The sequence below is a fragment of the Engystomops pustulosus genome, chromosome 1, assembly GCF_040894005.1.
Source record: "Engystomops pustulosus chromosome 1, aEngPut4.maternal, whole genome shotgun sequence".
Taxonomy (NCBI): Eukaryota; Metazoa; Chordata; class Amphibia; order Anura; family Leptodactylidae; genus Engystomops; species Engystomops pustulosus.
Window position 1 is genome coordinate 160,730,087 of NC_092411.1, and position 13,418 is coordinate 160,743,504.

The 13,418-nt window shown below is 44.4% G+C and overlaps 1 protein-coding gene across 6 annotated transcripts in view; it reads right to left on the reverse strand.

Moving 5' to 3' along the window:
- Positions 1-13,418, reverse strand: part of SEMA6B (semaphorin 6B) — a 205,010-nt gene that overhangs the window by 14,880 nt on the left and 176,712 nt on the right. For 5 of the 6 annotated variants that reach the window (XM_072113425.1, XM_072113412.1, XM_072113419.1 and 2 more), the window contains one exon: positions 10,880-10,960. In XM_072113425.1, the coding sequence (XP_071969526.1) occupies positions 10,880-10,960 (81 nt within the window). Of the gene's footprint in view, positions 1-9,509; positions 9,635-10,879; positions 10,961-13,418 lie in introns of those variants that run through there. The other variant, XM_072113436.1, reaches the window with a different exon arrangement.

Genomic DNA, 13,418 nt, shown 5'->3' on the forward strand with positions numbered 1-13,418 from the left:
CTCCCTCCATGTTGATCATGTATGCGTCTTGAGAGAGGTTTGTCCCTATTATGCCTAATATCACCTAAGTGATCCCCAACACGATGTCGGAATTCCCTGAATGTCTTACCCACGTACTGTTTACCACACCCACATGTGGCTAGGTAGATAACCCCGAGGGATTTACAGTTTATATATTTTCTAATGGTGTATGTGGTCCCTGTAGCAGAACTACTAAAGGTTTTGGTTTTCTTTATAACCTTACAGGCCACACACCCACTGCATCGGTAGCATCCCACTACATCCTGCTTAAGCCATGTCCCCGTTTGTTTAGGTCTGCTGAAGTGGCTATGGACTAATCTGTCCCTGATATTCTGCCCCCTTCTGAAGGTGATTGTGGGATGGTCCTGTGTCCATTTTGAGTATGTGCCAATGCTTGTTGAGAATCTGTCTTACAATTTGTGCACCACTATCATAGGTGCCAACTCTATTGGAGCCTAACGCTCGTTTATATGCTGAGCGGAGGATGTGGTCTGGATAACCGCAGGCTCGAAAACGGGATCTAAGATCTTTGGCTTGGCGTCTGAACTCACAAATGGATGAGCAGTTTCTGCGCATCCTAAGGTATTGTCCATACGGAATGCCTTTCTGAAGGGCCGGTGGATGAAATGAGTCCCAGCTTAAGAAGGAATTGGTGGAGGTGGGTTTTCTGTACACTGTGGTATCCAGTTCCCCGTTAGGTCATTTCTGGATAAACACGTCGAGAAATGGTATAGTCGCTGTGTGAATTTCATGCGTAAACCTAAGACCCAAGTTGTTTTGGTTAAGGTCACCCATGAGTGTCAGAAACTGCTCCTCCGAGCCCTCCCATGTGATAAAGATATCATCGATATAGGGAGCCCAAAGACTCGCCATACCGATGCATCGGGGGCCGGATTCGTCACTGAAGACGACACTGTGCTCCCACCAGCCCAGGAACAAGTTTGCGTAGGTGGGTGCAAAGGAGCTACCCATCGCGGTGCCCCTGAGCTGGTGGTACACAGTGCCGTCAAAAGTGAAGCAATTGTGTGTGAGCGAAAATTCTAATAAGCGCAGTATAAACTGATTATGTGCTCTACACTGTCTGCTTCGGGTGTTCAACTAGAAGTCTACTGCCTGAAGACCCAAGTTGCGTGGGATCGACGAATAGAGGGACTCCACATCAATGCTTGTCAGGTAGGTGTTGGGGCCTATTGAGAGTCCATCAAGTCTTTTAAGTAGGTCCGTGGTGTCCCTAATGTATGAGGGGAGTGCTAACACAAAAGGGGCTAAGATCTTATCTATATAAATGCCGACATTCTGACATAGGGACCCAACCCCTGAGACAATGGGGGTCATTTACTAAGGGCCCGATTCGCGTTTTCCCGTCGTGTTACCCGAATATTTCCGATTTGCGCCGATTTCCCCTGAATTGCCCCGGGATTTTGGCGCACGCGATCGGATTGTGGCGCATCGGCGCTGGCATGCACGCGACAGAAATCGAGGGGGCGTGGCCGAACGAAAACCCGACGGATTCGGAAAAACCGCCGCATTTAAATCAAAAAATCTGTAGCGGAGCTTGCACTTACCTTCACTCAGCCCGAGCCGGTGAACTCCAGCACGTTCCGATGCTTTTCAGTGCAGCAGTGCCACCTGGTGGACGGCGGAGGAACTACCTTAATAAATCCCGGCCAGACCCGAATCCAGCGCAGAGAACGTGCCGCTGGATCGCGAATGGACCGGGTAAGTAAATCTGCCCCAATGGGTCTTCCTTTAAGGGGGTTTGTCCCTTTGTGTAATTTGGGGAGACCGTAGAAAGTGGCCAGTCTGGTGTGCTTGGGTAGTAAGAAGTCATATTCATCTCTACTAATAAGTTGATAATTTAGTGCTGATCCTAGGATGTCCTTGAGTTCCACCAAGAATGAACGGGGACATGGCTTAAGCAGGATGTAGTGGGATGCTACCGATGCAGTGGGTGTGTGGCCTGTAAGGTTATAAAGAAAACCAAAACCTTTAGTAGTTCTGCTACAGGGACCACATACACCATTAGACAATATATAAACTGTAAATCCCTCGGGGTTATCTACCTAGCCACATGTGGGTGTGGTAAACAGTACGTGGGTAAGACATTCAGGGAATTCCAACATCGTGTTGGGGATCACTTAGGTGATATTAGGTATAACAGGGACAAACCTCTCTCAAGACACATACATGATCAACATGGAGGGAGCATACAGGGGCTCTCCTTTGTTGGCATAGATTTGGTGAAACCGCCAGAAAGAGGGGGGGACTGGGATCGCATCCTCAGACAGAAGGAGACACGCTGGATCTTCAGACTTAAAACCGAAGCCCCAAGAGGGTTGAATGAGCAGTTAAGTTTTGCTTGTTTCCTCTAGTCCCCATTTTAAGCCTACACCACCCGTATACTATTACTTATCCTCTCATTAAGTTCATTTTATTACTGTAGCATCCTGTAGTATCCTTTTCAATTGGACAGCTTTAGATGCATTCACTTCACTAGTTCCTACCACCGGGGACACATTGGCCTAAATCTCGTTGTTAGTTCACTTCAGTCATTTGGGTCAGACATTCACCTTTATGCATACCTGATCCACTATTTTCTTGTCCCTAGGGACAAATTGGCGCATCAATTATTTTATCCATTTCCCTGCTCTTCTCCACCCCCCCGGGGACATTCTCTCCGCCGGAAACCTGGCATCCTTGGCAGACCCCGAGCGGTCTTTGTTTGTGTTTCTGCGCAGGCGCGGGTCGCGCGCGCCGGCCGATTCCCCGTGCAACAGATTATGCGCACGGATGGATTCGGAGGTGAGGGCGACCGGGCACGTAGGGCCTGTGCTCACACACGCATGCGCACGCCCGGCCCCGCCCATCATGTGACGGGGCGGAGCGCCGGGGGCGTGGTTGTACGGTGCAGGGCGCGCTATTTAATCTGTGCAGTGGAACCTCACACACAGACCCACTGGTCCTGCAAGGCCGTGCATGGGGACGCTGCAACTGGGCCCCCACAGCCCCAACCTGACCATTAGTCCGCACCTATAATTTGGGCGCTCTTTGCTCAACTTTGGGCCCCTATACATTTTTCAACGTATGAAATCTACCATTTGTAAACTCCTCTCTTTTTTACAATAGGGATTATCTACCCCTGTGTCTCTCACCTAGAGTAAAGGTAGGACTATTCAATATTTACATTATAAATTTATCACACCACCCATTTGTTACTTTGATCGAAACAATGTTGTATGGTTGTTCTTAATAAGGACACTTTTTGGCGCACCGCATTTTCCCCTGATGAGCCCAGGAAGGGTGAAACAGGTCCTGTCGAGATTTGGTTGCCTTGATCCCTATGACGTGTACTAAATGTCTATAGGACGAAATACTGTCCATAACTGCATACCATACGCTTATTCTCCTTGATTCCTTTACTGGAACCACTCCAGTTGTGTAGGCTTGTTTGATAGGGCTATCCAGCCAGGGATAGGTTCCTGTCGGGGTTGTGGCTAATTAGGACCACGACTCCGAGGTTAGGTTTTCAGGGTATCAGAGAAGTTGGACTTAGGGTGTACCAGGGAGAGTGACATTGTCATCTTGACCCCATTCTTGACATCCATAAGTCCTATCTTACCCTGCTTATATTCACCTATCCTCTCCACTCTTTAAAGACACGAAGTGTCTTCTTTCTGGATGAGCACCCTGACGCTTCTCGCCCGAGACAAAACTAATGAACACACGTCATGCTCAAGGAAGACGGATAGTGTGTTTTGATGACATGTGCTGCTGAGCATTCAAGGTGAGCCTAGTGCCTTTATTCTGTCATGTGAAACTTTGTACACTTAGGCCACCCAGCTCATGTTTTGCATTTGTCTATTTTTCTGCATAGGATTCTGCATAGCAGCAGCTATTGTGTATCGTTTGTATATATTATGAGATATATAGTATTTAATTAATATATATGTCATTATATTTTACTTGTGTTTATCAAGAGTATCTCATGTCTTCTGTGTCGTCTCTTGTTTATTTGTTGCACTATGTTTTGCACTTTATTCTGTAATTTTTATCATGATTGTATCATGTTTGCACATTATCACAATGTAATAATAACTTTTTTATATATTGATGTATTCACATGTTATATAATATTTGGTGAAGGAATTGCACACATTAGCACTTTAATATTGCACTTAAAATTATTATGTACTCAAGACTAGAGTGAATATTTGGTAATTATTCTACCAGATACACACAATATCGATATATTTGGGAGCACATTTTACATTTGATATATAATTTTTATAATAATACAGATATATTTTCCCTTTGGGGTATAGATAGATAGATAGTTTTTGAACATTTAATATAGAGTTGGTCCCAAATGACTTGTTGTTAAACAAATCAGGGCTTCCATGTTAGATTTTAACTATTTAGGGCTATGTTTTAACTATTTAGGATTTTAACTATTTAGGACTATGTTTTTAGGGCTGGGCCTCTTATCTACACACACTTAGTTAGTTATAGTTACCAAACGTTAGAATAGGCTTTGTGTTTCTTAAGCCTTGGGTCCGGGTTACGCATTCCCTTCTCCTTTGCTGCTCCTGTGGGCTCTCAGTAGCGTGCCTGGGAGCTCAGTGGCCGCATCAGGTAGCTATGGGAACTGCTGGGAGAAGTGCCCCCTCCCGGTGGTGTGTGTGCTTCCCCCACTTGAGGATAGTTATGTTGATAATGTGGGCGTGAATTTTGGCCGCCTTTTGTTATGGATAGGTATGTGTTTCGCTTGTAATTTTTTGAGTTTAGGCATACAGTGTTGGTGAACATGTCTGTTGTTTTTGTAGATTTGACTCGTCGATGTAATACGAGGAAATGATCTACTTTTATGCAAACTCAGACACACCCCGGTAGTGGGGCAGTGAGTGACTAGGTTATGGTCACGCCCCCTTTTGACAAGGCATCCACCCCGGAACTGGGGCAAACAGGGGCGATTGTTTTTAGTGGCGGAACTTGATGTTGATAGGTGGAGTCCTTAGCAGAAATTGGATAATAAGTGAGGAGAGACTTAGTAGTTTCATGCCCCCTGAGGAAGCGGAGGTAACGCAAAACGTCTAATGAATGGGTTTGTGCTATTGGATACAATACTTTGTTGGATATTAGTATTAAGTAAAAAACGGACATGCTATTTTATGTAGGAGTTGCATGATACATTTGCACTTTTGCTTCATTGCAATACCCATTGATGAAAGTTTACATGCACTACGCACTTATATACTGAGTAATATACCCCTGAAGGTATCTTAGGTCTGATGGCAATTAAGTTTTTTTGAGTCCTATTCTTGACTTTTTTTTATATATATTGTTTGTCAAGCATTTTTAATGTTAATTTTCATAATAAAGACATGATTTGTTGGACCTGAATACTCTGGGGGTCATTCACTAAGGGCCTGATTCGCGTTTTCCCGACGTGTTACCCGAATATTTCCGATTTGCGCCGATTTCCCCTGAATTGCCCCGGGTTTTTGGCACACGCGATCGGATTGTGTGCATCGGCGCTGGCATGCACGCGACGGAAATGGGGGGGGGTGGGGGTGGTCGAATGAAAACCCGATTCGGAAAAACCACCGCATTTAAAACAAAAAATTGGTCGCACGGGCCATACTCACATGCACCAGGAAGAGATCAGTGAACTCCGACGCAACTCGGCGGACCTTGGCGCAGCAGCGACACCTGGTGGACAGGACCTTCATGAATCCCTGGAAGACCCGAATGCTCGTCTGAGAAGCCGCCGCTGGAACGCGAATGGACCAGGTAAGTAAATGTGCCCCTCTGTGTTTTTCAGTTTGAGACCTCCTATGTGGTGTAATTTTGCGATTAAATTTGCAGTTGATAAATGTGGTGTTGTTCACTCTGTGGTGTATTTCTTCTGCCATTGGGTAACTTTAGAGTTGCGTTTTTTCTTGCTAAAAAAAACCTGCACAAATTATACTCTCAGAAGCTACATAGGACTAATGATAAATCTCCCCCTATGGATCTATCAATACATTTTTCTATCCTAACAATGGACGTCAGTGCTTTCTTTCTAACACTGATCACAAAAGAGGAATCAACTGCACGTCACAATTCCAACTTCTCCTGGAAAGTGCTGCCCTGGTACAATGGGTGTTGTGGCCTCGCTTCCAGACGTAATAGCACTCCCCCTACTGGTCTCTAAAAATCTACTTCTTGACTACCACCTCTTGAAATTCCAGGAAAGCTCCCCTCTGGCCAGCACATCGATGTAACACGTAAGCATTATACAGTGCCATCTGCATGTTGTGCATGGCCAGCTTCTTGTACCATACCCTCGACTTCCGCATGGCGTTATATGGCTGAAGCACCTGGTCCGACAAGTCCACCCCTCACATTTACCTATTATAATCCAAAATACAGTCCGTCCTGAGGGCTTCTGCGCTGGTAACTCGTACAGGGGCAGGGGTGGTGGTGTGCCCATGTATTGTTGTTAGTACAAGGACATCCCTCTTGTCCTTGTACCTAACACACAATACTGAGTCGATGCTTAGTGGTCAGCTCTCGTGCCTTCTGAGCTTTTCCCCCTAGCAGCGACTTAGGGAGACCTCTCTGATTCCTTCTAACAGTACCACATGCCGCAGTTTATCTGGAAGCGAGGCACTTGAACAGAGTAACACTGGTATAAAAATTATACAGGTAGAGGTGGTAGCCCTGGTCCAGTAGTGGGTGCACTAAATCCCACACTACTTTTCCAGCAATTCCCAGGAAGGGGGGGCATTCTGGGGGCACTATTTTGGAATCCTTCCCTTCATATATCCTGAACTTATAAGTGTACCCTGATGCACTCTCACACAGCTTATACATCTTTACGCCATACCGTACCCTCTTATTGGGTAGGTACTGGCGGAACTGAAGACACCCTTTGAAATGTACCAGGGACTCGTCTATCGATAAATGCTTCTCTAGAGTATACACTTCCATAAATCGGCATTTAGATAATCTAATATGGGCTGGATCTTGTACAACCTATCAAAACTGGGGTCATCTCTGGGTGGGCCCTGTGCATCGGTGGCAAAATACATAAGCTTATGGATGGTTTCAAAGCGCATCCTACTCATCGCCATGCGGAACATCGGGGTGTGGTACAGAACATCTGTGCTCCAATAATAATCCCCGATTGTGGGCTTCTTTACTAGTCCCATAAGAAGCGCTATGCCCCAAAACTTCTCTATCTCTGCTGCAATAACAGGGGTCCACCTGTGGGGTTGTGCATAAAAAGAATTGAGGTTTTTGGCCATATAGTGTGCAGTGTAGAGATTGGTCGGGGACCCCATCAGACCAACCATGTTTTCACTAAAAAAGAACTTAATAAAGTCCATTGGTCCGAGAACTGCCATGTATCTGCTTATCCCAGGACTGGATGTAAAATTAGGGACCTGAGAGGCATAACTACTGGGGGTCACCCATGTGGGGTCAGAAGTCCCGGGCACCCCAGCAGAAGTCCCGGGCACCTCGGCACTACTACGTAAGCGCCTTCTCGGGGGGGATAGTATACAACCTACACTACACTAAACACCTACTCCACTCCACTACACCTGCACCTGCTCCTCCACGCTACACCTGCTCTTCCACGCTACGCCTACTCCTCTACGTTACTCCTCCTCCACGCTACTCCTCCAACTCCTAACAGATCAGGCGCTTGTGGGGGATAAGGAAAACGTACAATGGGAGGGGGGTAATTGAGTGTTCTGGGGTACAGTAAAGGGAAACATTACTAGCACAACTCTCTCTAACAACTCCAACACCAAAATGGCGCTGTTAGAGAGCATTGGGCTAGCTAAATAGGCCCCTCAGCATCACAGATCGCTGTCATTGGGCAATCTGAATCGATTGGCCAATGGCGGTGATTGACGTCACAAAATTAGATTGGTCCTGTGATGTCATTAGTGGGGTGTTGGCTAGCGATGCTGACACCTCCCACCGTCGTGTCACCCAGTCTTGCGACAGGGTGGCGTCCTAAATGCGAGTAGCGCTCGGGTCCTATATATAGGACGCTGAGCTGAGGTTGATTAACTTTAGCCAGATGAAATTTAATTTTAACATTTGAAACTTTTTTCGTTAACCATCTAATCATATATAAACTATGTTACCATTACGACATGAATTTACTTTTTTAATTCATATTTTTTTAATCCTTATTATCATTACTATCTTTGTTCTTATGCATTGTTTTATACCTGAGGAAGCACCTTTGTAGGTGCGAAACGCGTTGTCAAATAAAGAACCAAATACGTTAAAACTGTACCTAAGCCTTCCAAACGTCCCTTTTTCTGGGGTTACCCTATTTTTCTGGGATTTACCCTATACCTATGTACAATACCACAACCAAGGCGCATTTCTAGCTCCTAAAAAGGTTAATGACGTGGCAGCGGTACATAACTCACATGCTTGTATACATATAGCACAACTCTGCAAAGTTACCGTATATACTCGTGTATAAGCCGAGTTTTTCAGCACAAAAAATGTGCTGAAAATCCTCAACTCAGCTTATACACGAGTCAATATCCAGCCCAGCACTTTAAAAAAAACCAAAAACTTATATACTCACCCTCCGGTGGCCCCGATGCGCAGCGCTGCTCCCCCGATGTCAGTGCGGGTGCTCGTCTGTCTTCTATCTTCTTCTGTCTTCTATCTTCTTCTGTAACATCCTGCAAGGCGCCAACATGTTCTTCTCCCGGCCGCCGCAAAGTATGACGTCAGCAGCGGCCGTGTCATACAATGCGACTGCCGGACGGAAAGAGCCTGGCGGCGCCCTGCGGCAGACAGAAGAAGATAGAAGACAGAAGAGGACCCGCTCTGACATCGGGGGAACAGCGCTGCGCATCGGGGCCACCGGAGGGTGAGTATATAAGTTTTTTTTTTAATGCTGGGCTGGCTGTATACTAGTGGGGGCAGGCTGTATACTACAAGGGGCAGGCTGGGATGGCTGTATACTAGTGGGGGCAGGCTGGGCTGGATGTATACTACTGGGGCAGGCTGGGCTGGCTGTATACTACTGGGGCAGGCTGGGCTGGCTGTATACTACTGGGGGCAGGCTGGCTGTATACTACTGGGGGCAGGCTGGGCTGGCTGTATACTACTGGGGGCAGGCTGGCTATATACTACTGGGGAATTGCTGGCAATATACTGGGGGGTCTGTGATGAATGCATTTCCCACCATCGACTTATACTTGAGTCAATAGGTTATCCCAGTTTTGGTGGTAAAATTGGGGGTCTCGGCTTATACTCGGGTATGTACGGTAGTATTAACCTATCTCAACACTATAACAACCTTAATGTGTTGCACACTTGGCTCCTAGGAGCTAACAACGGCTCAGGACCGGTCCACAAACAGTCCCACAATTAAAACAAAAGAAAGAGAAAAATTACTCTGACCGGAGCTCCAACAATCCTTTATAAATTCTTTATGAATCCAACACGGTATATTGCTTGACGCATCAATCTTTTTCAATGAGTATTGCACGTCTCCACAGGTTTCTGACAAGAATAGGTCACCATTCAGACTAACTCCATCGCGTTTCCTAATCCTCCTTCATTGCCATCTCTCTTTAAGACAATTTCACTAGAAGAAATACGCGTACGGATAGTGTAGTATATTCTTTGTAGTTTAAAATTTTATTAAAAATATACTCACAAAACGTTTGTAAAAATGTGCATATCTAGACATAAGCAGGACGCCAGTCACACATGTCCACATGTGTGGGTGGACATGTGTGACTGGCGTCCTGCTTATGTCTAGATACGCGCATTTTTATATACTACACTATCCGTACGCGTATTTCTTCTAGTGAAATTGTCTTAAAGAGAGATGGCAATGAAGGAGGATTAGGAAACGCTTTGTGCAGCGCTGTGTAATCTGTGTGCGCTATATAAATAAAGAATTATTATTATTATAACCTGTCCCCTGATGAAAATAGCACTCTAGAGACAGTTTCTCTTTAACAGTTATGGATGAGTTTTTAGTAATGGGGTAACAACAAAAGAAGAAAAAAAGACACCAGAAGTGAGCGAGTGGTTGAAGTGGTTTTTTTTGTGAGGTGAGAAGTGACTGCTGGGGAGAGGGACTGTACAAGATGTGAGGGGATGGGTTACTGAGGCAGGTAGTGAAGTGAGCAGAGGAAAGGAGCATGAACATTTGTTCCTCTGTAACTGGCTCAAAGGAAAAGAGTATATAGGCTGAGGTATAGGAGGTAAGGGGATTAATGGAGTTAGTAGATTGGAAGATTATTTCCTGGCAAATGCAGTCAATTATCTTTAAAGGAGATGGACAGATTTTTAGCCCCAAGGTTTGTGACAGGTGGCTGTAAGTTTGGTGTTAGTAAGGAGTAAAGAGTATCGAAGAGCCTTTTAGGATTACTAGAGAGAGGATTTTAGATTGATGTAGACCTGTTTGGCGAGGAGAAGAGCAGAGTAGGTTCTTGGCATGGATTTAAATGGAAGAAAGTCAGCTATGGAGAGAGCTACTGGAAGAGAAGGCAAGGGAAACTGTATCAGAGAGAGACAGACACAAACCGCAGCAAAAGACAGTAATATCTATCTTTTATCCACAATATCTATCTTTTATGCTGCTCAATACTGTTAGAAAACATTGTTCAAAAGTTAGAGAGCTGCAGCAGGATCGATGCTCCTCCTAATTCCCTACGAATAGACTGTAATGCAGCCTGATCTGTCTGAGCTAATAAATTGGCTTACCTGAAGTTTCCAGCAGTTCTTAGAAGCAGAATACCATATGTAGAGTAGTTTCAATAATAATATTTTGTATCAATAATATACATGTATTGATATATAATGTGTGTGTAATTCATACCCGTATCTAAGAGGAGTAAATATACAGAGGCTGTTTACTGGATCCCATACGCAATACGGGTCACGCATTTCCAAGCATCTTCTGAAAAAGAAAAAAAAATGTACCGTAATTGAAATTGTATAGTAATATGCAGCTTGGATAAGCTTAGTACAAAATGTAATTTTTACTTAGACTTCGATTATCAAAAAGATAACACAGCCATGTTTCTCTCACTAAGGCTCTGACATGAAAACTGCACAACAACACTATAGGGAACAGGGAATTTTTGGTTATCACACAGTTTGGGATAAATTAAATATTTCTTGATGACAAAACCCTTATTTTGTTTTCGAATTCCATTTTTGACTCCAAAAATCTATAACTTTTTTATGTTTCCATGTAAAGAGCTATGTTAGGGCTTGTTTTCTACATAACAAATTGCACCTCATAGTAACTGTATTTAATATTCCATGCCGTGTACTGGTCAAAAAATTCCAAATGAAGTGAAATTAGTGAAAAAAATGTGCCAATTTCTTGTGGGTTTGGTTTTTAAGGCTTTCACTATGCACCCCGAATGACATATCTCCTTTAATCTTTGGGTCGGTACGATGAGAGGTATACTAAATTTATATAGGTTTTATATAAAAAATTAAAAGCCTGTAAAAAAACCAAATCTTGATTTTGCCACCTTCTAGCGCTAATAACTTAATACTTCAGTGTACAGAGCTGTGTGACATGTTGGTTTTTTTCCAAATGAGATGTTTTCATTGCTCTTATTTTGAGGACTGTACAGCCTTTGAATCACTTTTTATTACATTTTTTATATGTTGCAAAATGATGAAAAAGTGTCATTTTGGGCGCAATTATCTGTAACTACAGAAATAACCGTTTCCACAGGAATAACCGTTGTTATATTTTGATAGATCAGACATTTTGGTATGTGGTGATACCTAACACGTTTATGATTTTTACTGTTTACTTTATATCAATTGTAGGGAAAGGTGGTGAGGGTCCTTCTGAAATAACATCTGGGTAAGTTTTGGACTATGCAGGTGTCCCGTGCCCTAATACCGTGTTGTCCCGAAAGTAAGACAGTGTCATACATTCTTTTTACCCCACTATGTCTTACTTTCATGGTATGTCTTATATTGGAAAAAAAAAGAAATAAAAAACATACATACTTTTTCAGTGTTTCTAATGGGCACTGACTGCAGGGCTGAGTCTAGTTGGTCCAGGCTGACATGCGCTTCCCTGCCCTCCCCCTCCAGGTCCCACTGATGTAACAGAGTTTAGCAGAGACGGAGGAGGGGGAGGAGCTGCTCCAGTAACACAGATGGCAGCACAGAGCAGGAAGCTTCTTCCTCAGCTCCATTCTGCAGGGTGCAGCCCTGTCTCCTCTGCTTTGGGTCATGTGACCAGAGACTGTACAGAGTAGCTGAGCTCCGGTCACAGTTTTCTATCGTGCCGGGAGCTACAGAAGTGACATGAAGAGGCTGCAGCTCCCGGCTCAGACAGAGATTTGAGATGTGGATTTATACGCATCAAGGTATTTTCAAAGGGTAAAACTGCCTCTACATGCATCAGAGATTCATGCCTCTACTTTCGGGGTACGTCTTACATTAGCCAACCCCCCTAAAACACCCACTATGTCTTACTATCGGGGGTGTCTTACTATCGGGGAAACACTGTAGTATTTAGTTTGAGTTCTGACGCAGATGTATTTTGGACTAGATACATCACACTTTTTTTGCTATGAGCTTGTTGGTTGACGTTTCTATGGCCTACGGGTGCTTTGAACAAAGAGAAGGCGGTGTAAATTACGTCCATCATTGATTTTGAGGATATTATTATGGGAGTTGCATTAGAATTTATACATTTGCCGGCCAGTTCGCCGGCAAAACATGGTCGGGGGCTTACAAGCTTATAGTGGTTGTTTTAAATAGCGTGCGTGTTGATGAGACCATTGTCTATAGTTAGTAGTTTAGTGGAGATGTGTGTGTGCTCCTTATAGTTGTCACACAGTCAATCTAAATAAATCTTAGATTGAGCCTGTAAGGCTGTTGAGATCTGAAGCTAAACTGTTCAGATCAGGGGTCCCCAAACTACAGCCCGCGGACCGTTTATATCTGGCCCCCGACACATCTGACCAGAGCCGGCTGCGAACTTCGGCAGTCGGGCAGGGGCCTCCATCCGTCCAGACACAAAGCTTCTGCCTGTCACTGTATAGGGCTCAATGCGGTCAGGCGCACCCCTTTCTGTCCGGCAGCAGCCAAAAGAAAGAAGACGTGGGAGCCAGAGGTGAGTACATGATTTTATTTTTTTTTAAAACAGCAGTAAAAAAGATTGTGGTGGCCGGGGCCCTAATATATGAAATAATTAATTATGGTGGCAGCATAGAAAATAATTAATGGTGGGTGAAAGCATAGAAAATAATTAATGGTGGAAGGGCAGCATAGGAAATAATTAATTATGAGGGGCAGCATATGAAATAATTGATGGTGGAGGGTAGCATATTCAATAATTAATGGAGAGGGGTCCCGGTATATTTAATAATTAATTG